The sequence below is a fragment of the Coffea eugenioides genome, chromosome 1 (genome assembly GCF_003713205.1).
Source record: "Coffea eugenioides isolate CCC68of chromosome 1, Ceug_1.0, whole genome shotgun sequence".
In the NCBI taxonomy this organism is placed as follows: domain Eukaryota; kingdom Viridiplantae; phylum Streptophyta; class Magnoliopsida; order Gentianales; family Rubiaceae; genus Coffea; species Coffea eugenioides.
The window spans coordinates 10,256,473-10,280,897 of NC_040035.1; the positions used below are offsets into that span (position 1 = coordinate 10,256,473).

The 24,425-nt window shown below is 34.7% G+C and overlaps 1 protein-coding gene and 2 pseudogenes across 1 annotated transcript; 2 read left to right on the forward strand and 1 right to left on the reverse strand.

The window, feature by feature from the left end:
* The first annotated feature begins 1,289 nt into the window (after positions 1-1,289).
* On the forward strand, positions 1,290-2,652 carry LOC113767572 (annotated as a pseudogene).
* A 12,113-nt stretch (positions 2,653-14,765) lies between these two features.
* On the forward strand, positions 14,766-17,912 carry LOC113767578 (annotated as a pseudogene).
* Positions 17,913-18,436: 524 nt separating this feature from the next.
* LOC113749585 (secologanin synthase-like) lies at positions 18,437-21,097 on the reverse strand. Its single transcript, XM_027293377.1, has 5 exons — positions 20,812-21,097; positions 20,445-20,668; positions 20,107-20,351; positions 19,094-19,481; positions 18,437-18,931 (listed from the first exon to the last, which is right to left on the reverse strand). Exons 1-5 carry the CDS (start codon positions 21,089-21,091, stop codon positions 18,494-18,496), a joined length of 1,575 nt encoding a protein of 524 aa, XP_027149178.1. The 5' UTR covers positions 21,092-21,097; the 3' UTR covers positions 18,437-18,493.
* Between the last annotated feature and the right edge of the window lie 3,328 nt (positions 21,098-24,425).

Genomic DNA, 24,425 nt, shown 5'->3' on the forward strand with positions numbered 1-24,425 from the left:
GAGCTCTACGCTCTTTCATAGAACTAAATTCATCTATAATTGAATCACTGCTAAATTTTTTAGCAACTTCCTTTTCTATATACACAGTTAAACAATCATTCAAGAAATTATCTTCCATCTTGTTTCGGAGCTTTGTCTTGATTATTTTCATAATTGAAAATGCCTGCTCTGTAGTTGCAGTTGATATAGGAAGAGTAAGAACAAGTCTAATAAATCTGTCAATAAGAGGATATATCACTGATTTTCTTGTCTTCACCAAGCCTTGACATAACTCATGAATACCAGATAATTCTTGCAATTCATGATGATTTGGAATGTCGAGCTCAAAATATTGAAATTCTATTCTTAGACGTACTAGTTCTTGCTTTTAACAATTATGAATTGGGTCTTTTTATTCTAATACATCACATTGGGTCAATTTACTATGGAACATCAAATTATATGTTTAATTTTTGAAAGTTAAATAATTAGTACAATAAAAAATAAATAACTTTTTCTGAAGAAAAAAAGTAATTCAAAGATGACTAATTCATATATATATATATATATATATATATCTCAACTCTTATAATATAAACTAAAATTGTAAAAATTTAGGGGAGGTCAATTTTATTTTACACACATATTTACATATTATGAATTAAAATTTTCAAAACTTAGGGGCCATGGCCCCCTCTGTCCCCCTTGGCTCCATCATTGCTCTTTGCCCCATTGATAAGTGAAAAAATTCGTAGAATCACGAAAGAAGATGCCGTTGGTCTCCCGACATTTTAAATCCATTTTATGCACCGTAAGAACCACGCACCAAAGTTGACCACATATATTTGTGGTGCCGTCACACACCAATTCTTTCTTCCAAATATATTTTTTCATGGGTCCAATAATTCTTTTATCAATACCTTTATTCTAACAAATCAACAGCCTTTACCTTTGGTAAAAACTACCTACTACAGTTGGATACGAATTTTTTTAGTATAAAGTGTCATTAAACTCCTTTTAACTCCTTTAAGTCTTTTAGATCATGTCGTCTTATTTAACATGTTTTAAGAAGTTGAGTACCTCTTTTTGACAAAAAAAATATATTTTATTTTAAGGAGTCGAATGATTCTTTTTGACCAAAAAATTTTTTAAAAAAAGTTTGATCACCAAATAGTATCATTTTAAATAGTTTAGTCACCGTTTTTCAACCAAAATGGAGGCCTTCACGTGGAAAATCAACCCTTGCATCAACGAAGGCTTATTTAAGTTGTTATGGCATCAACGAAATTTGTCTGGAAACTGGACTCCACATGGAGAACGGAAATCATGCAAGTCTTGCATGCAAAACACTTGTGGAGAGCAGTAAATATATGGTGAATAATGGAAATCACTACAAGAAAACTAAAGGAAAGCCTGAATCACACCCTATGGCTGGTGGAAATGATTCTAAGAGCTAAGCCTGAAACATTTTTTTTTTCATTTTTCATTTTTCATTTTCACAAAACCATTCCATCACATACCACTCAATTGACATTGTGCATGTGAATTTTTGTGTCACACTTCCTATAGAAAGGGGTGATTGAAGCTGCAAAATGTGAAATTGTACAAGCAATTAAGGAGAAGCTGGAAAACGACTGGCCAAAGACATTTGTGATTGCTGATTATGGATGTTCCACTGGACCCAATGCATTCCTTGCAGTACAGAACATTGTTGAAGCAGTGGAGCTAAAGAACAAATCTCTGCAACAGAGCCCACCTCTCGACGTCCATGTTTTCTTCAATGATCTTGTAGACAATGATTTCAATACTCTCTTCAAATCCCTCCCTTCACCCCGAAGATAATTTGCTGCAGCTGTACCTGGCTCCTTCTACAAGCGTTTATTCCCTAAAGCTAGCCTTCATTTGGCTAATTCTTCTTATGCACGCCATTGGTTTCAAGGTTCCAGAAGAAGTTGGAGATCATAATTCATTAGCATGGAACAAAAGCAAGACATATTGTTCGGGCACAAACAAAGAAGTCACAGAGGCATATTTTGCTCAGTTCCGGAAAGATCTCAACAGGTTTCTGAATGCTAGAGCAGAAGAACTTGTCATAGGCGGCCTTTTGGTGATTTAATTACCCGGTGTTCCGAGCGGCACCCTTCCTTTTAATACCGGTGCAGGCTTCCTCCAAGAGCTGTTAGGATCATGTCTTTTTGAGATGGCCAACTTGGTAGGATCTGACAATTTCCATCTTCATTTTAATTTGATCTGTAATGCAAGTATTGGGGGTCACACTCATCAGTTCAAATGATTTCTTCTGGCTTTGTGGCAGCTTGTTTATGTATGCTGCAGGGATTTATCAGTCTAGAAAAAGTGTATTCATTCAACTTGCCAATGTACTTTCCATCAATTGAAGAATTAGACCTGGTTATAAAAGGGAATGGTCAATTTAAAGCAGAAAGAATAAAGATATTGGATCACCCAATGCAGCACTTGCCTTTTGATGCAAAAATGACTTGCTTGCAGACCAGATCTGTCTTTGAGGGCTTCATCAAAGACCATTTCGAAATAGACATTGTCGATCAACTGTTCGATCTATTTGCTAAGAAACTTGAAGAAAGTTGCTCAATCTTTGATCAGGAAATTCGCAAAGATACTGACCGATTTGTTCTGCTCAAACGCGTCTGTTGACGGATTGTTGATTGGTTGATTTACTATCTAAACTGATATGCACTTATTTTTGTCTCATAAAGTATCACCAAAGTTATGGTGACATTTCTTTTCTCTCAACTGTTGATTGTCTACATACTTGATCATATTCATGATATTCAACTCTCACGTAGAGCTGAGATTTTCTCAAGTCAATTTTCTTTGCTGGATTTGGGTTCTCATTCTACTTGGCCATTATGCTTTGATCTAAAAGACTAGATTATAGTTTTCTCAAATAAATGGCTCCTCGAGTCAAGTTTTCAGGAAAACCTACTCGTCAGCTGATGTTTTGGCTCCTTTACAATCTCATCCTCAACAGTGAACGACAGCTATTCTTATATATCCTTGAGGGACTTACCATGAGACATTCGGGCGAAAGTTGCTTTAGATTGTGTAGGTATGTCTAGTTCAAATTGATTCGTGCAAGTCTTAATCCATCGGTGTAACACATACAGTTTTGATATAATGGTGAACTTTACACCAAAATAGTTATATGAGTTGATAATTCAAATTTGTACTCAAGTTATAGGAATTTATATCAGAAGTTATATAAGAATTACATCAACCAGTTTGAACGAGTCAGAATTCAACTTGTCAGGCATGTTTCCCTTAGTTATCTGACTGCGCTAATCTTTGTGAAGTATAGACTATAAATTGCATCTTCTGGACCGTTAGACAATGATTTATGCTGTTTTATGCTCCGGAAATTTACTTGCTCCTTTTCTTCTCAGTCTTCATAAACAGAGTTAGTAATAATGTATTTGGTAACGTTTTTTTATTTCTCTTTTTTGCTATCTAAATTTGGTCAAAGTCATCCAAGACTGTATGCTCAAAACTAAGCGAAACATTTCATCAAAAGTTGATTAGTTGTAGCTTGTCCTGAATTTCCATTTTGAATTTGCTAAGGGAAATATTATTTGCACTCCATTTTTTATTATTTATACTCTCACTGTTTTTTTTATCATATACTCTAGTAAATGAAAATTATATAATTAAAATAATAATGAAAATGTGATTAACAAAAATAGGAGTGTAAATAACATTTTCCTTTTCTAAATATTTCTAGACAACGCTCCAAACTGACTGTCCTTCTCAAGATCTTTCCTTGAACCTTGTGTTGACAGAAGTAATTCTTAAATGTCCACTTGGTTTGACCCCATAAATTGTGCCATCAACACAAGTTGGCTTAGTTGGTAAGGACCTGTAATTTCCTTATAAAAGCTCATTTATTTGAATTTCGTTGTCGATGTGAGAACTGTGTTGATGGACGATCCGTAAAAACCTTTATAAACGACATGTGATTCCGGAAGCATACTTTGACGCATGGTGTTGACTGAAGGCGAACTTACCCAAACTTTTTTTAATCGAAAAAAAAAATGTCTGCATTACTTTCACCAGCCGCCTAGTGGCCTACTAATGCCTGTAGTTACCCTTGAGGTGCCGGTCAATTAAGTACAATTACTAGTCCAGTGCGCGCTTTGCTCTAGAGGGCGTAGTTTTAATTTTTAAATGGATTATTATCACTTTATCCCCTTAAACTATATCACTGCTATCAGTTTATCCCCTAACGTTATCTTTTAATCACTTTACCCCCATAAGTAATTCAACTCAACATGTTAAGAAATTTTAGACAAAAATACCCTTTTATTTTATAGCATTACTACAATGTTATTATCAATTTATTTGTTTAGATTATAGTGATACAATCATTTTAATTCCTAACATTATTTTCTAGGCATTTATCTCATTGTTAATCTAACTAGTATGGTAAAAAATTTTAAATATATTTACCCTTTTATATATAATTAAAAATAAAAAAATTGGAATGGTTATTCTTCTTTTTTTCACTTTGAGAGATTGAAAAACATAAAAATAAAAGGGTTTTCTCAAATTTCTTTTTTTCACACTTATTAATACTAGGAAAAGAAAAAAAGATAGAAAAGAAGAAGAAAGAAAATTAGATTTTGCAAAGAAAGAAAATAAAGAAAAGTCTAACATTATCGTATTACATTAAGGTTGTCGGGATTAGGATTGGAATTTGGTAGTAAACAGAAAAGTGAAATAATTTTAAAATAATAAAGTATTCAATTCTTCCTTATTTGTAATTTTTAAAAAAAGAATTGAGCTCACTCCCTCTCCCCCTCCCCCTCTCCATCTTTCTATTCTTTTTTGATATTAATAAGATTGCCAAGAAGAAATAAATTAATATTTTGACTTTTTTCCTTGATACTAAAAAGGAGAAGAGCTCTCTAAATTTTTTATTATTTTTATTATGCAAAGAGGAATGTATTTTCTTCTAAAGTTTTTTAACTTGCTAAGTTGGTTTAATGATATGATAAATTGTCTAAAAAATAACTCTATGGGATAAATTGATAATGAGACCATAGTTTATGGGGGTAAAATGATAATAATTTTAAGGGTTAAACATGTCTTTTTATTTTAATTAACAAATTCGGTTAAGTTTGACCGTTAGTCTTGGAGGTAAAGTGACTAAAAGATAAAGTTAAGGGGAAAATTGATAATGACACCAAACGGTAAGGGGGTAAAGTGATAATAACCCTATTTAAATCTTTAATTGTTACTACTGCTGCAGTTGTGCTTCTTTTTTAATTATTGTATTTTCCTATTCTAAATATTGTATCATTTGCGCGAGGTTAGGTTTTTGTCCCTTTCCGCGTGCTTTTAATTTTGCTTATAAATAAAATTTAGAGCCAACATCCCTCATTTATAGAGTTTTGCCAAAAGAAAAAAAAAGCTCTAACCTAGAGCATTAGGTGCTGTATGTCTATCAGTATTAATTTTCAGATTGTCAAGCGTAGGTACGTTTAAATATTCAGGCAACAAATATTGAAAATGGGAGTTGATAATGCCACAACTTTAATGTTAATGTCATAAAAATTCTTGCTTTATTGTCCACATTACCCTTCAGGAGTGAAAACTTTTTAAACAATTTTTTTATACACCTTCAGTGTAAGGATTGTTTTACACCAACTGAATCATGTCACATAAAATAAATTCAAATTTAAAATTTAAATTATGCACATATGACATATATTTAAAGCTGCTAATGTAAAAAATCAATACATTATCAATGTATAGAACTTTTTTATGATGCCCTTTTTTATGGGTTCCACTTCTATTCCTATCTTTCTTCCTTTCTCACTAATCCATCCTTTTTTCCGAAGTTGGCAGGAAAATACAGCAATTATTGCTTGTATTGCTTGTGAACTGCAAACAAAGCAGCTGCCGTATCCTCTTTCATATCTTTTTCAGATGGATGATTCTATGGAACTGTACGAGGTGTTCTACAGTAGGTAAAACGTGATGCAGCTGTCTAGAAGTGGCAATCGGGTCAAAAATGGATTGGCGGATCAGATCAAGACCCGGGTATAACAGGAGGCCCACTGACTCGAACATAACCCACCAACCCGCGATGGGTCAACATGCTTGACCCGAACACGAAATTTTTAGGTTGGCGGGTCACCTGATATGACCCAAAATATAATTCCAATTTACTAGTCTACCGCTATAATTTCAAACAGAACCAATTATGCACAAAACTAATTACATAATCAAGTAATAAAAACCTCAATAAAACAATTCCAAACCAGATTTGAAATAAATTAAAATACAGTAAAAGTGTTTTATCCCTAACTAGATTTGAAATAAATTAAAACGCTTTAAATGTAGAAAATAATGTAATACATCATTTGTCCAAACATCACAATTCTAACTTCACACAAGCTAAACAAATTCATTTAGGATTAAGTAATTAATGCCTTGGAGGAAAAAATAATAACTTAGTTTAGTTCGATAAAATATTTTTTATATTTATTAAATTATTTTTAATTCATAAACGGGTTATCAGGTCAACCCTTAGGTGACCTGAATTCAAATGTTTTCTTTCGGGTTCAACGGGTTTGACCCGATTCTGACTCGAATCCACAAAATGTCAACCCAAACCTATTAATTTTGTATTACTTTTGTGTCATGTTTTCAGGTCGTGACAGAAATTGTCATCCCTAAACCTGTCGCATCATTACGTTTGTGATAGCACAACAATGTTGACTTGAGTGTGGGGCAAGCTGTAGGAAATTCAAACGCCTGGCTAGACCATTGTTTTGAAAACCGGACTAAATTTATTTTCATATGACCAATTGTTTTGAATTATATGATAAGGATAAAGACTTGTGTAACCTCGGCCTAAGCCTACGAGCCAACTTGTAGATCGAGCAATGAAAAATTTGCCACGTCTTCAAAACTTTTTTTTTTCTTAATATCTTTAGAAGCTCTTGAGCATTCTGCTCTGCGTATGTTTCTTGAACATGAAAGAAACTCTTTGCTTAGACGTAGGTTGCAATCTTGGGTGCAGATCTGGGTTTTCTGCAAACCTTATGAGCTTAACAACAAAACATTGAAATCTAAATCTTATATTTTTTGAGAAAGAAGGGAAGAAGATACTGTGAACGAGAACGAAAATGAAGGCCGTGGGTGGTTCTCAACAGTAGTGCTGGTGATGGCAAAAAGGGAAGGGAAATGAGCGAAATCATGGGTGGGCGAATGGGTGGAGGTAAGCAAGTGTTGATAATGGTGGTGGTGATGAGTTGGCTGGGCGGTGGATGGTGGGAAGTACAAGCACTTCTACTGGGGATTGAGGGCCATTCGGGATTGAGATAATTTATTGAAAAATACTTTTTCAATAATTTTTTTAATAAAAATGCTTATTAAGTGCTTAAGTGCTTTTAAATATAGTATTTGAACATATAGTTCAATAAGTACTTATTGTACTGAATAATATGTTATTTGAAAATTTTTAAACGTATTTATCTATTTATTTAGTTTATAATATAGGATGAAATGATTAAATTTATTGTTTTATTTTTTAAATCATAAAAATTACTCTAAAAGCACCAAATTTGAAATTTTGCTAAAAGTGATTTTAACACCAAAATCTCCACTCATAATTTCATGTGATAATGTTTACCAAACGCATTAATAGTGCTTTTAATAGCTAAAAGTGCTTTTTTTTACTAAAAACACCGCAACCCCAAACGGATCCGAGAAGTGGAGTTGAGAAGTCTCAGGAAGCATACTAATCTGTTGGAGAAGTGAACAAAGCGTGAGTTGTGTTTGAGGGAGTATTTTGATTTTTGAAGTAAAAAAAAATTTAGTTTAATGATTTATGTCGCTCCCCATTTTTGAAAAAAAATAAAATTACGGGTTTATAAAATGAATTTTTGATTAATTTTGAGTGAAAATGAGTTTTTGATCTTTAAAAAATAAATAAAAAATGGGCCTAAATGGGACTTAAAAGTGCAACGGTTTTGGCTCCAAAATAATAGTCTAAGAAGGGTTTTTTAAGGAAAATAGAAGTCGCCACTTAGTATTGAATTAAGGTGTACAAGTTAGCTAAAATGAATTTTTTTAAAAAAGTAGAAAAAACCCTTTTTAAACGACTTCAAGTCTATGAAAATTAAGAGAAAAGAGTTTGGGAGTCACGGTTGAAGAAAGGGAAGGCAAGGATAAAATCCAATGCACCCTTTCAACCTAACTAAGGTTAGTTGCGTGATTTAGTCAAAAAAATTTCTTATTTTAACCTAAAAATTTATCACACTGGATGTCACTATATGAATGTAAACCTAGACCTAATTTATATCGGAAGAGTCAATATGTCTCTTCGAATTTTAGTTGGTGCAAATCGCATTAAATTGCGATGCCCAAAAGTGACTCTTTGAAGAGGTCACGAGTATGCAAAATATGAGATTCAAAGAAAAGAAAAGAAAATAATAATTATACATATATACATGACCTAAAGGAATGCATCATAACGAGTGCGGGAGGGGGGGCTAAAATTCGTGACTCAATTTTCCCTTTTATAGAGGGAATACGAGTGTGCTAAGGCTTAAGAGGCCATACTCGTCTATATCCCATATTTAAAGGGTTAATTCTCCTAATTTTTGGCTAAGCAAATGAACTAACCTATGTCTAACTTTCCTTAAATGAAATGCAAGTCTAATGTCATGTTTTTATACATAGGGATAGGGGATATTTATTAGGGGAAATATCATGCAAAAGTGATCATAAGGATCCTAAAAAGTGGGAAAATATGCATGAAATATAGTGATTTGTCACACGAGCATGATCTAATGCGTGGACGGTTTCTAAGGGTCTAACGTTGAACTAACCCATGTCTATAAGTTCTCACTAGTGTTGGACTAGTAAGAAATCGAAAAAAAGGGCCTCAACTAGCGTTGGACTAGTGAGAAATAGTAAAAAGGGCCACAACTAGCATTGGACTAGTGTGGTAACGTCATGCATTTATTATAATCCCATAAGTCATATAAAACATAATAAAAGCAAATAAACACATAAATTACATATAGTATATAGCACATAAGTATGATATCTAGATGCAAAGATTCTAAAAAAGGGAGTAAACACATAAGCACACAAGCGTGCAAACAAATAAAAGCGAATAAAGACCTAACTATTACATTTGGGGGCTCTAACTACAATCTAAAAGGGGAGAGAATGAAATGAAATGAAATAATAATCTAACTATTACAATTTGGCATTTAATCGCCTTTCAAATAATAAAAAATTAAATTAAAATAAATAGACAAAATTAAAACAAATAAAGTGAATAAATAACTAGATGAGATAAAAAAACATTCAAAAGAGCATGCCATTACGCACAAAAAGTCACATAGGAGCACCTAGGATCAACTAAAATCAAAATAATGGAGTAGAGTGTACCTCCCTTGAATTTGTGAGCTAATGAAATGAAATTTCCCTTATTTAGCTTCTAATCACAAAGAAAATGATTAAGGTATCGCTTTAATTAACAAATAATCATAAGAGATGAAAATAAACATGAAATTGAACAATTAAAGCATTTAAATGAAAGTAAACAACCCATATTCAAGAAATTAAAACAAGTAAGGACCTAATTGGAATAATTATAGAAGTTTGAGGGGTCAAATTATTATTATTTCAAATATTAAGGGTCTAAATTAAAATAAAATAAAATTAAGGGCTTAAGATGAAGCCTACCAAAACAAAATGCTAACATTCATAAAAAAGTCAAAATCCTCTCATCAAACCCCAAAACAAAAATACTACCCAAATTTTAATTATTTTACTACTCCTTTCGTCCCTTTCATTTGGTTATACTTTCCATTTTGGGATGTCCCAAAACAATTGTTATGTTAGAAAAGTCAAAGCAACTTTTACACTTTTTTTCCAATATAACCCTTCTTTTTAATCATACATTCAAATTTAAAATTTGAATTTGAGGGGTAAAATTGGAAAGAGAAGAACAAACATCACAATCAAATCACTATTTTTAAAAAGTTGGATTCCCCAAACATAACCAAATGAATGGGACGGATGGAGTATAATTCAAATAAAAACTATAAATCTATCAAAAATTATTAAACCTCAAATTGCATCCTAAAATTCATAAATAGTCTGCCCAAAAATCACATTAGAGCATATCAAAGAAAAATAGCATTTTAAAAGGACAAAATTGATTAATTTTTTTAATTTTTTGGGTCATAGTAGAATTAAGTCAAAATATGGGGGTCAAAATGCAATTTCGGCAACTTTTCATGCAAAAGCTTTGAAGAAGCTATTCTTCTTCGCTCGTTTTTTCCTTCTGAAATTTTGCAGCCTATTCAACTGAGGTATCTTATTCAATCTCAAACCAAGCCAGCAAACTCATTAACCCAACCCATTAAACTTCAAAACACTTCAAAACAGTTTGATTAACACAACACAAAATGCAGGAGACAAGTCATTGAAGATCAAACGAAGAACAAAAATGGAAAAACATGCAATCAACCGAGAACAAAACCAGTTTTCTGGTGAATCCAAGATGGGTTTGTCAAAAGCTAACACCTTTCAGCCAAACCATTGAACTATCAAGTGTCAAACCGTCCTAATCCTTTGACAATTTCAAGTCATCAAAAGCCACTTTCTCCAAAAACATTAGGAACCATGCGAAAAGAAAACAAAATCCAAGAAACCCATTTATGAAAGAGAAAGCTCACGCAAATGGCCCCAAGATCTCATGAAAAGTGTTAAATCAACTGATAAGAGAAGTTATTGTTACCCATAAATGATTGAGACGCCGAATCTATGCGAGAAAAACCAAATGGAATTCACCAAAAGTTCCGTCGCAGGCTTCCCAGGGTTGATGATCTCGTGATTTGGAGCTCTAATTTGAAGGGGTTAACGGTGTTTTTTGGAGAAAAATTCAAGAGAAAAGCTGTTTCTCTACACCTTTATATAATGTAGAAATAAAGAACTTGCTTAAATGTTAAAATCGAAGCAAGAATATGGATCCAAAGAGGCCTGCTGCATCAACCCGGTACCAAAATTTTCCAGCAATTTTTCTGCTCTCGTTTCTTTCTTTTTCCTCTCAGATTTCTCTCTCTTTTGCTGTTTTTTCTTTCTTCGGCCGCCTCTCCCCTTTCTTGCTCTCCCCGGAACCTCCTTTTTCCCTCCTCGCTTTTTCTCTTCTCCCTTTCTTTTTTCTCCTTTCCCTTCTTTTTCTTCCCAGCCGAAACCCTTTTTTATTCCTCTTTCTCTTGCCCGAAGCTCCTCCTTTCTTCCTCTCCAGATTCCCTCCTCTTACTGGAAGCCTCTGGTTTCTCCTCTCTGGGTCTGCTTCTCCCTTTCTTTTTTCTTTTCTTTCTTTGCTCGAAGTTCTCCTCCCAATCTCTTTCACTCCCTCCCTTTCCTTGCTTCCTCTCTTGATCCTCAGCCGTCACCTCCTCTCCACCTCTCCCTCTCTCGGTCTTTCTCTCCCTTAGTTTTTTCCTTTTTCTCTCGGCCTTGCCTGCAGCTCCTCTCCCTCTTTTCTTTTTTTTTTTTCTTCTTGTTTGTCAGTTCCGTCTTTTTTTTTTTCTCCTCCAGCCAACCCTCCTAGTTTTTTCCTTGCTCTTTCCCGTAGCCTTTTTCCCTTGTTTCTTTCTCTTTTTTTTTTTTCAGTTTTTTCTCCAAATTTCTCTCAAATCAACAAGTGTCCTGCCACTTAGCTTAGCATGTGTTGTGGTGTAAAAAATATGGACATTTGTCTAATGCCTATCCATCCCACTTAACTAGTTTGCATGGCCTCCACCTATTTTCTTTTTATTTTGTTATTTTTTGTTTTTCAAAACAAGTTTAGGGTAACAAAAAAAGAAGTTAAATGCATCACTAATTTTCATTTTATTGTCAAGCACTTGAATTTAAAAATATTAAAACAAATTTTTTATGAGAATTTTCTTTTTATTTCAGAAATTTAATGCAAAAATGTCTTAAAAAGAAAAATGATGAAGCTAATTTACTAAAATAAGCAAAAAATAAACACTAACTATCATTTTGCAAACTTAATCAACTAAAATAAAATAAAATAAAAATAAGAATAAATAATAAAATTAAATTTAAAATTAAATAAAATTAAATTAAAATTTTGGTGTCTACAATGTGAACGATTCTGCACCACCCGGTCTACAAGTGGGAACATACATCGAATCTATGCAAAATTTTGCCTATGAATTGTAATTTTTTGCCTGGTGTGAGGAACTTGGAACGTAATATATAACATTGGATCCAGGGGACGGAAAATTAAATAAGGGAATGAAATTTATTGTAATAATGTTTGTTGCACATTTTTGACCAATTTCTAGCCTCCACATATGAGAAGGCATGTCAGAACCTATTGTAGAGCGACGTGGAATTTGTCATCGTGCCAAATCAAGGGCTAATCATTCGGTTTGTCAGTTCAACACAGGATTGTTCATCAAAGCAAAACATTTATTTGGATAGTGAATTATTTGTCAAAAATTATTTACTTGCATAACCACATTTTTATCTCACATATATCATTTAAAAAAGTGTTACTATATTACTTTAAAAAATTTATCCCAATTAATCTATTATCCAAATACAATATAATTTATTTTAGGGTCCACTATGTTCCTTCTCATTTCTATTCCGACAACAGCACAACTAATACAAACGATCCATAGACTCCTTAAACGCTTTCTAATCTCTTTATCACTCCCATTACATGTAGTCTTTTCATTTTCTCCTGGTGCTACGGTATCTATATCACACATTTTTCTTTTTAGACTAATACCTCAGTGATTGTTTTCACTACTAAATGAAGTAGCTAAAAATAAATGAGATAAAATGTCTAGTCTAATAATACTTTTGCTTAAAAAAATGTTATTATGCATATCTTTAACAAATTCATTGATAATTTATTAAATTAGTATGTAGTAAAGATAATAACAAAGCGAATATATCAAACAGAGACATACCAAAATTTAAGTGATTTGGTCAAACGATCTACATCTAAAAGCACTAACTACTGAAAGAGAGCACAAAAATCTAGAAAAGTGTTCCTAAGCCTGAAAGTACTAAATGCTGAAAATGCAAGATAGTTCAAAAAAAAAGGGACTTAAAGATCCAAATGCTTAAATAGCCTACTAACTCACTCTTTTAGTTTGATATTTAATTTAAAAACCTTTCTTAATTTGTGAACTAAAGTTTCCAAAATCTCTCGAGTTGGTGCCTTTGACACATTTCAACTCAAATAAACCCACTATATTTATAACCACTCAAAGAAGAGATCTTTTGATAAAACTCCCAATATAGAATACAAAGGCAAACGCAACAACAAGATATAACTTAACAAGGGTTACAATAAAATTATTTTTAGTAAAAAAACAATTTTATTGTAACTCTTGTTAAGCTGTGTCTTTTAACATCACGTACTAATTTAATAAGTTACCAATAGATTTGTTCAGACATGTATGAGAGCACATTAAAAAATATATATATTAAAACATGCATTTCAACTCTTCTATCTTTAGCTACTTTTTATTTGTTTCACCTTTATTACACAAATTTTTTATTTTATCATTTACAAAATTTGAAAAGAAAGATTATTTTTTTTAGCATCTACAATGCAAAAGTAGGCCATAAAGGAATAACCAAAGTGATTAAGGTTAGCACGCGCACTATAAAACATGAAATAACAAACGATGACTTATGAGTAACTATTTAAAATCCAAAGAGCAAATTGCGTGAAATATCACTAAACTATTGCGAGGTGTCGGTTCTGATCACTAAACTTTTTTATTAGTAAAAAATGTCACTAAACTAGTAAATCTGTACCGTTTTAGTCATTCCGTGTATTTATGCCTTTAGGAGAGAAGGAAAGTCACTTTTTGAGGGGCAATTTTGTCCGCACAATCTTTTCCTTGAAGCTTTTACATAATCAATGGTTCTGTATCCGGCAAAGGCATAAAGGAGCTGGCTGATCTAAATGGTAGCACCGTCAAGACGATGATGACATTTGGTGAGGCAGTGAAGTACAAAAGCTCCCTGGATGCATTTGCTCAGATCTTGAAGAATGAGGGTGCAAGGTCTCTCTTCAAGGAAGCTGGTGCAAACATCTTACGTGCTGTTATTGGTGTTGGTGTGCTTGCTGGCTATGACAAACTGCAAATGCTTGTCTTTGGAAAGAAGTATGGATCTGGCGGTGCTTAAGAGTTGGTTTTTTGTCCTCAAGATTTCAAAGATTAGGCAATGAGAAAATCTCCCGTCTCAGAGAAGTTTCAACCTATCCAACAAATTAGAGATTCCAAAATAGTTGGTAAATCCATCTCAGATTTGGGCACAAAATCACAAGAGTCTGATGAGTTAAAAGGGAGAAGGAGCTACCTATATTGTTCAGGGGTCGTTTATGAAGACAAACTTCAACCAAAAAACTGAACTGACAAATTTGCCCCTAAAAAATCAAGTTTGCAACTCATGTGATCCATCCCCACCAGCACCGTCGCGATTGCTTCACTCAGTACCGCGACATGAAAGCCATGGACCCAATTGAACTGTTAGGGATACTTCCAACTTGCAGCTTCGGGAACTTCTGTTTCAAGAAGTATTTGGCAATTGTTCATCCCAAAATAGAGGAGTCGTTATTCGGGGACTTGGAGCAGCACCGCCTAGTTTAGGCCGGAAGCCACCCCAGGAGTCAATTTTATGGGGAGTTTTTGGGCCTAGTTAAGGCAGTTTGGCTGCTACATTTTCTGGCATTTTTTATGGACCCACCAACTAGTCATTTTGAGGCTACTAAGGGAGCTGATTTCCATCCGCAGTATATGGACAGTGTGGTGAGGGTTCTTGGTGGTGGACGAATGGGTGGTGGTGTGCCTCAGGTGGTGGGCTTCCCGGTGAGCCCTGGGTTTAAACTTGGAAATGGGTCACTAATTAAAGCCAGGGTATACCTCGTTCCCAAGAACGGGTACTGAATTTGTACTACTATTTAGCCTAGTTAAAACTTAGAAGACATGGACTAGTGCCTCTGTGTCCGAATGGCATCGGGATTGTGCCGTTTGTTGTTGTTCTCTGATGAGCTTGGATTGAAGGTCGCAGCTGGACTTTGGTCGGGATCAAAAATAGGAGGGAAGGGGGGGTTCCAGTAGGAGGGGAGAAAAGAGAAGGCAGGGTGTAGAGGGAAGAGAGAGGAGGGGAGGGAAGGAAGAGGGAGGAGGGGGAAGAAGAAAGAAAAAGGGAGAGGAAGGAGAGCGGAGGCGGAAGTGATGGCGGTGGGTGGCAATGTAGGTGATGGGTGGTTGTGGGTGAAGAAGAACGAGGGTATAAATTTTTTAACAGTTGTGTAGATGAAATTGCCTCTCAAAAAGTGACATTTCGTCTCTCTTAACGGCATAAATACATGGAATGACTAAAACGTTATAGATTTATTAGTTCATTGATATTTTTGGCTAATAAAAAAGTTTAGTGATCAGAACCAACACCTCGCAATAGTTTAGTGACATTTCGCGCAATTTGCTCAAATCCAAATTCTAGTAAGGTATTTTTTGCTTTTTTTTCCCCTCCTAGTTTTCTTGCATTAATTTATTTTGCTTGTTTTTCCATAATATAAAGAATTTTTCAAAAAGTTGCATTTGTGAAATGCATACTTTCCAAAAGCTGCATTTAGGAAATGCAACATTTCGTGGACTTTTTTTTTGCTCCACTTTATTTGTTTTATTCTACAATAGAAACATTGCATTTGCGAAATACAAGTTTTCGAGAAGCATTGCATTTTGCTATTATGTTTTTCACCCTTTGGGAAGAAGTTTGGCAAGTGACATTGTTTGGGATTTTTTTTTCTTTTGAAAACTAGCACTAATTGGGAAATTACTCCTGTATTTGCCTTTTCCCATCTCCGGACCAAATAATTTACAAACGGGAAAATGCACTTTTCATCTTCAATATTTAAGGTGTTAATTAATTTCGTCCCTAAAGTTTCATGTGAAATACATTTGATCCTCATAGTTTTATAATTTTGACCAATTTTGTCCCTAAAATTTATGTAGAACACATTTCATCCTCATAGTTTTATAAGATCTACCAATTGAGAATAATTAAATGGTTGTTTAACAATTTGAACATAATATCATCACATGTCCTGTTCGTAATTGTATTATTAATACTTAATTCAATTATTGATTAAATTACAGAAATAACAAGAAATATTTTTGGATAGGAAACGATCACTTTTTTTAATGTGATATGATGTATTTGAGATAAAGCAAATAGATTGAAAGATAAATAGATAATTAAAAAACTTGTATATGATGCAACAAAACAAAATTTGAACAGTGAGGTTGTTTCTTTTCCATGACTTCATTTTCTTTGGATCTTTTTGTTCGATTATGATCAAGAAGAGATTAATTGTGGCTAAAATTTTTTAGATTTATTTTTGTACTAAAATGAGAAATTGAATTAAGAAAAGATTTTTGACCTTTTTGTTGATCCAATGTTTTTTTTTCCTAATGGGTATGCCATGGTCAAGTGATGACATTTCATTCAAATTGTTTCACAATTCATCAATTGTCCTCAATTAGCCAAATTTACGAAACTATGAAGATGAAATGTGTTTGAGTGAACTTTAAGGATGAAATTAGTCAAAATTATAAAATTACAAGGATACAATGTGTTTTGCATGAAACTTTAGGAACAAAATTGGTTGACACCTTAAACATTAGGGATAAAAAGTGCATTTTTTCCATTTACAAACTGATCCTTAATGGTTTTGGACTCACCACTTATAAAGTTGCGAAATTTGGCAAATTGATCCCTAATATTTTCACAAAAAACTTTTTTAGTTCCTAATATTTAAAATTAGTTAGAATAGCCCCTAACATATAAATTATGAGTCAATTTGGTCCTAGTTCTCGTATTTGCTCATTTTTCCTGCTAAAAATAACACACCTGTCTCACATGGACATAATTTCAAAATAAAAAATATTCGTTAATCCATAGTTATGCATCCCTTAAACTCTTCCATCGCTTCTTCAATTGGTTCTCACTTCTCAGTCTACTGCTACTATGACATCACAGAAATCGACGGCGTCAACACCAATGAACTCTACAATGCCGTCCAGCTGTACCTCAGCAGATCCGCTTCCATCTCCGGCAACCGCCTGAGCCTCACTCGCTGGCTCAACTCCACCTCAGGCTATCCAACAATGACCGCCTCATGGACAACTACAAGGGCGTGACGGTTCTGTGGGAACACAGTCACGCAGAGACAAGCCCAGACATTTTCTTGGCGGCCGTTGCCCGAAGAAAAGCGGGGCTTCACTTTGCGCGTGAAGAAGAAGGATAAGTCGGTTATTTTGGGATCTTACCTAGTTTTTGTCACGGAAAAAGCTAGCGAAATACGTCGGAATAATCAAGATCGGTTGCTTTACACCAATTCACGTGGAGGGTCACTTGATTCCCGAGGCCATCCTTGGGAGTCCATACCCTTTAAGCATCCTAGCACTTTTGACACGCTAGCTATGGATCCGATCAAAAAGGCCGAAATCATGGCTGATCTTAAAGATTTTGCTAATGGGGAAGCATTTTATCAGAGGATTGGCCGGGCTTGGAAGAGGGGATATTTGTTGGACGGACCACCTGGGACGAGTAAGTCTAGCATGATTGCTGCAATGGCTAATTTCTTGGGGTATGACATTTACAATCTTGAGTTGACTGAGGCGCATACCAATTCGGAGCTGAGGAAATTGTTGATGAAAACCAGTTCAAAATCCATTATTGTGACTGAAGATATTGATTGTTCAATTAATTTGACTAATAGGAAGAAGAGCAGAGGTGCTGCTAATTCCGACGGACAAGTGGGTGGTCCGATTTTATCCTTAAAATATGTCCATGTGAGAGAGGTGTGCAACTTTTAGTCGGAAAAATAAGCAAATACGAGCACTGGAATCAAACTGACTCATAATTTATATGTTAGAGACTATTTTGATTGATTTTAAATATTAAAAACTGAAATTTTTTTTTTTATAAAAATATTAAGAATCAATTTGACAAATTTCCCTGCAAAGTTTACACTTCCACTCCACTGGCCCCACGTTGTTGTCCTCAGATTTTCATTCTTTTATTCCCATCAATGCCAGGGAGAGTTCCGCTGGCACAGAAGCTATCGGACCACGTGTTTTCGTATTTGGATGCCTGCACGCCCTTGTCCTCAATTTCACAACTCATTTGCAGAGTTAATCTTTTTTTTTTCATTATTATTATTATTTCACAACTAGCATGCCAAATAATACAACTGCATTTAAGTTTAGAACTGAAATATATAATCATTCACTCAAACTTAGACAAATATATATTATTGTCATACAAACCCAAGTCCAACAATGCAAATAAAATTTATTTTCTAACAAGCACAGAACACTTTGCTTGCTTTCATCCAGCCTAGCTTAATGCTGTAGCTTGTTCAAAGCTACGATAGGAATATTACTGCATGGCCATCTTAATTATGGTTCTTGAGCCTGCGCAAGATTAAATGAGCTCCATACTGAGGCTGCACGGTGACACGTCTAATCGGGGCATGGACATAAGATGGAGAGAGCTCTGAGGAAAGAGTACGTAGGATTATTGCGATAGCCATTTTTATCGAGTACAGTGCAAAGTTATTCCCAATGCACATCCTTGGTCCGAAGCTGAAGGGAAAATAAGCACCCTGGATTTTTGTTGCCTTCATAATCCCTTCAGAAAATCTCTCTGGTTTGAATTCCAAGACATCATCACCCCATAATTCAGGGTCATAATGGAGCAGAATTTGTGGCATCATGACCTGTACTCCAGCTGGAATCAAATACTTCCCAAGTAGTGTATCTTCGGAAGCCACTTTGGAGAGCTCAGCTAGTGGCGGATATAACCGTAGAACCTCGTTCAAGATCATAGATACCTATGTACGAGTAATACAATTGAGTGGCCAGAAAATACTATACATCAAGAAAGAAAATAAAAATCAAGAAATTTCATAAAGTTTTTCTAATAGGTGCCTATTATCTTCCCAATCTAGCGCCCAAAACTTCTGCATGATTTAGGAACTTGAAGGGAGACTTACAATTTTCAGGTGGTTTATACCATCATAGTCCGGCATTTTGTCCCCAAAAACTTGGAGAACTTCTTCTCTTGCACGGTCCTGCCACTCAGTGTGCTTACTCAAGAGGACGAGTGTCCAGAGGACCAAAGTTGAGCTGGTGTCCTGCCCTGCCCAATAGAACAGTTTGCACACAGCATAGATATCTTCAATGCTCAATCCTGCACTTTTTTGGTTGCCCTGCAGCTTGATCTCATTGAGATTGGATTCCAACAATAACCCCACGAAGTCAGCACCACCAGATTCTCCTGCCTGCATTGCCTTCAACTTTCTATTGATGATGTCTGTAATCTTAACTCTTAATTCTCTGTCTAATGCTCTCATCCTGAGATTGCTCTTAGTTGGCAGAAACCTTCAGCAGCAAATTCAAACACAAAACTAATTATCTAATAAATCAGATAATAGTTCAGTACAACATGTGGATCGATTTTCTGATTCTTGACTATATTCCATTGTTTGATTGATTACTGCTTGTTAATTTACTCATTTACTTAACTTTTATTCTTAATTTGGTCATTTATTCTTAACATTGATTAAATGAACTTAATTAGTTCGCAAATCTAGTTTATACATACATATATATGCGTAACATGTGTTAGTATATATGTATGTGCATATTGGCATAGCCATATTCCAATATCGGATTAACATGGGGCAGACTTGGACAGTTTCTCCTTCACCACCCATTTTGTATAGACATGCTTTTAAGATTATATACGTAAAGGCAGGTTTACTAGTTATACTTTTCAAATTGATAATATCTACACAAAATTCCATTATAGCAAATGAGTTTCTTCATAAGGTAATAGGAACATAATATTAATTAAAATTTTTTTCCTGCATGAAGTTGATAATTAATTTTTAAAAAATAAAATAAAATAAAATATTAAAAAAAAGAGGCTCAAGGAACAAGACATGAATTTTGTGTACGTTATATTTATAAAGAAAAAAAAATTTTGGTTAAGGGTAAACTTTACCTCTTTCCTGGAAAGTAAACTGAGTTTACTTTTTCCCACGTATGATTGGCAAGTTCTTTCAGAAGCCCGACAATCTTTTTTCCTTCTTCGCCGCCAATCCCAAATAGTGATGTTGAAATTGAAGTTGCTGAAATCGATTCAACTCCAGGCCACACGTCCACCTCTGCTGCACCCCCCTCAGGAATCACACTAGTCCATTTGTTAACCGCATCGATGCAGCTCGATTGAAACAGTGGTAACATGCTCTATAAAACAGGGAACAGTTAAAGGGGTCATATCAACTACTAACCGGTGCATGCAGAGTTGAAAATGCGAGACAATAATGTTGAAAATCACACCTTTAACTTTTCCAAAGTGAAAGCAGGGTTAGTGATCTTTCTATACTTGGCCCATTCTTCACCCTCTACAGCGCCCATTCCACCGAAAAGGATGTGGATGAGTGGATCAAGATCGTGAAAACTCTTGTGAAATGTCGCGTGTCTAACCAAGGCGTCTTTGGCTAGTGTTGGATCTGTCACTGTTATCTTGGGGAATCTTCCAATCCACATGAAAGAATTTTTTCCTAAATTTAGTTCAGCACAAAACGGTTTGCGTTAGTATTCCAACCAAAAAAAATAAATAAAAAAAGAAGAAGGAGAAGAAATCAAAAGAGAACGCGAGCAAAATCACAATTAAGTGGTGCTTCAGAAATTAAAAGTTACGTACCATGAGATTGGACAGAGTTGTAGACTTCGGGCATCGTGCGTTTTACGATATTGTCTCCAAGCTGAATAGGCTTGGAATGAGCTTCCCTGAGTAATTTTGCACTTTCATAGAGGTCTCCTCGTAATAGCCTGTAGGGGTTCCCTTTCAAACCTTGTTCCCTAAGGCATTTCTCAAGCTTCTTTGGTCTGAACCAGTACAAATCAAGCATCCCATAAAGCCAGTAAATGGCATAACCTACGAATCCCAAGATTGCTATTAATTTGAACCCCATGACTTCCATTTTCGTTGGTTTAGTAGCAGGTTCTATGGCTTTGTTTCTTGGGTGGGAAACGAATATATATAGGATGACAGGCGCTGGAGTCGGGTATTACTGGAACTTAAACCGAAATCATTTAAAAGCCTTGCACCGTTGGTAATAATTGCGAATCCCAAAATATTGCGAATCCCAAAATGCGACAACAATTTCCTTACCGCGGAAGTATATAAAAATCTAAGATTCTTTCACCATTGAATGCCAAGTGGATTTCAAACATTTTGACAAGAAAATTATGGTGAACCATAGCATTAAACTAGTGTAATTTAAGAGTTTTCCTGTTTTCTATATTTATTGTTGTGGTTACCAGTAATGATTTTGTGCTGTCATCTTTTTGCTGGTTATATTGTTCTATAGTTTTAACCTGGCTATTACTCACCCTTAGAACTTGTTAATTACCATTTTATTTTTGTAAATCTTTCTGATGACTGGCAGGGTCCTCTTTTCTTTTCTTTTGTTAATCCCCTCTGTCTACTGGATCTCCTTTCTCCTCCGCTTAGTTTCTTCTACACCTTCACTTCTGTATTGATCTTGAGCAGGCTGTTATTTACCGGTCTTTCTCTGTATTGATTTTCACTCTGTTACAAGTGAGGACGAACGAGAAGATTTGATTCTGGTACCATTTTCTAACTTGCCACTTTCTTTATTTGGCCTTTTGTCTTGTTCATATATATGACCAATTATTCATGGACAGGCTAGTGGCCTTTTGATTTTAACTTGTGCAACGTGATTCCTTGTGGCCATGTCCAATTCTGAATTATTGCACAGCCATTTCAAAACCTGCATCATTTGTCGGGACATGGCCAACGTTGGGACCAATCACAATCTGGCAGACAGCTAAACTGAAAAATTTTGCACATGCATCACAAGAACATTGAAATTGCGTATGCATCACAGGATCATTAGAGATTCCTCAGGCATGTGGATCAAAGGTGTGACGACCGACCTCGCCCTAGAGTTTAGCGGACCGCCTGCCTAACTTTTGTCAAGATTCACTCACTCAAATTAACTTCAGAGATAATATTTCCATTAAACAACTGCACATTCAGTTTTAAGTACAAAGCCAACTAGATTAGAATGTAAATTCATTCGTTAAAAGAAACAAAATACAAGTTTTAAATAGCGATATACAAATTTGACCACCCAAAACCATCTATTCCTACTTGACGCTTCTTCCAACCTCAACTCCTGCAAGGAAAACAAAGCTAAGGGAATGAGCTTACGCCCAGTGAGGTTTTCCAAACAAGCAACATTCAATAAACACTTAAACCAGTAAAAATTAAACAAGTAAAGAACACTTCACTAGTTCACTGTATAATTACTTTCAAAAGGATACGGTGCTCATTAAGAGCCGTTTATGTAACACTATACATTTCACAATATAATTACTCAGTCAATATAAAAGGATACATGCTCCTTCTGAGAGTCATTTCAATCCCACTGCACACTCCGCCAAAATCACCCCCTTATATCTTTCAAAACAATAAACAATCTCCTACATTCATTCATAAGTTCAATAATCTCCAAACTTCAGGGTAATACTTGAATATATCGAAATACTTACCCAAACTACCGTCCTACTCGACCAAACCCTTTGCTGGCTCGAATAGCCCGTTGAACAAATGGTTTTGGGTCCAGTTCAACCGGTGTGGTAAAGTACATATACGGCTTATATTCATGCACACTTACAGTAATACTTGGTCAATTGTCAACGTTCAAACTCAACTAAACCAAGTGCGATAAAGTACACCTCCGACGTAGAAGACGAGAGACAATTGAAATACACTTTACAATGAATCGCTAGCAATATTCCATAATAAGCACATTTATCACATAACACCACTTAAGTAAAATATAAGCAGTTTAAACACACAAATTCGAAAACACTCACCTAAAATATTTTGAGTTCACACCTCAATACTTGGACCCTCCGCTGAATCTCCCTCTGCACCTGAGATATTTATAAACCTATTAATTTTTCCAAATGGTGAAGTTAAGGCTCACATGATTATTTTGACTAAAGTATATATATATGTGTGTGTATATATAATCCAAGATGTTTAATTGTATACATATATATATATATTTAGGAGGAGTTTTAAGGTGATTATATGTCAATAAAAGTTGGGATTTAGGTTCTAAGAATCATTTAGGATCGAGGTGTAAAGTAAGTAAGTTTTCTAGGATTTCATAGTTTGGGGATCTTATGAAGTTCCTTGATTTTATCCTAGATTTTTGGATGAGATTTATAGGTAAAACTTTGATAAGGTAACTTAGAGGAATTTGATCAGTTTTGGTTCGTTTCTACCTTAGAAATTTAAAATTAAAAGCTAGAATCTAAGTACTAAGTTAGGATTATTCAAAACGGGTTTTAACAAGACGTGCTTCATGTTTTTGTTCCAAAGTTCACTATTTCTTGGTTCAAACCTCCTAAAATCCAACTTGCATTTTACCATTATACCTAATGGGTTGTTCTTAATTTAAAGTTTGGTCAAAATTTTCAGTGAAAATTTAGAAATTAGTTTGAAATCCTCAACCATTCGAATCGACTCAAAAAGGTCTAACTAGTTGACCAATTTAGGTTTCTTTCCTCAAAACTCAATGTTTCTTGTTCTAGTCAGGATAAGTGTAAAATACAGGGAAAATGGAAGATTATAGAGTACTCTTGACCAATATTTGCACAATTTCAGTTCACATAATAGAAATCAACTAAAAGAAAACACAGCCACTCTCTCGGCTACAAATCACTAAGGACAGCCATGTTTCTTTCCCAACTTTTCATTCCATCTTCTAAATTATCAACCAAATCCTACATGTACTTACTTATATACTGAAATGAGGTCATGAAATTTCGAAATTCAACAAACAAGAATCACAGCTATATCTCTTCGGACAAGCTAATAACCAAGGTTTCTTTCCTCTTGGCCAAAGTTGGAAATTCCAGCGAGAAACCAGCCATAAAACTCAAGTTTTTACCATAGAAACTCACATGTATCACCCTAACAATATGAGACAAGGCATAAAGCATGGATTTCAGTTATGATCTAGCAAAATTTCCAAGAAAATAACCAAAGTTGCCGCGTTCTTCTTTTCGCCTAGTTTGCTGTCTTGATATTCCAGATTTGTTGCTGCTTTAAAATTCATCCTTTCTTCCTTTTAACTTCTCAAATGTCACATGCATGATAAGGTTAATGTGTTATAAGGTGCATTAAATCACAATATGAAAGTTTGCAGCCAAAATCCATGGAGAAAGCTGGCAAAATCCTTTCTCATCCTTCTCGGCTAAAGCTGGAAAAATTTC

Excerpts from the sequence above, each read along its gene's own strand:
- LOC113749585 (XM_027293377.1), bottom strand. The coding sequence starts at position 21,091 with ATGGAAGTCATGGGGTTCAAATTAATAGCAATCTTGGGATTCGTAGGT. Across the intron at positions 20,352-20,444 it reads TCACTTTGGAAAAGTTAAAG|AGCATGTTACCACTGTTTCA; the intron begins GTGTGATTTTCA and ends CCTGTTTTATAG. Across the intron at positions 19,482-20,106 it reads GTTTACTTTCCAGGAAAGAG|GTTTCTGCCAACTAAGAGCA; the intron begins GTAAAGTTTACC and ends TTGCTGCTGAAG.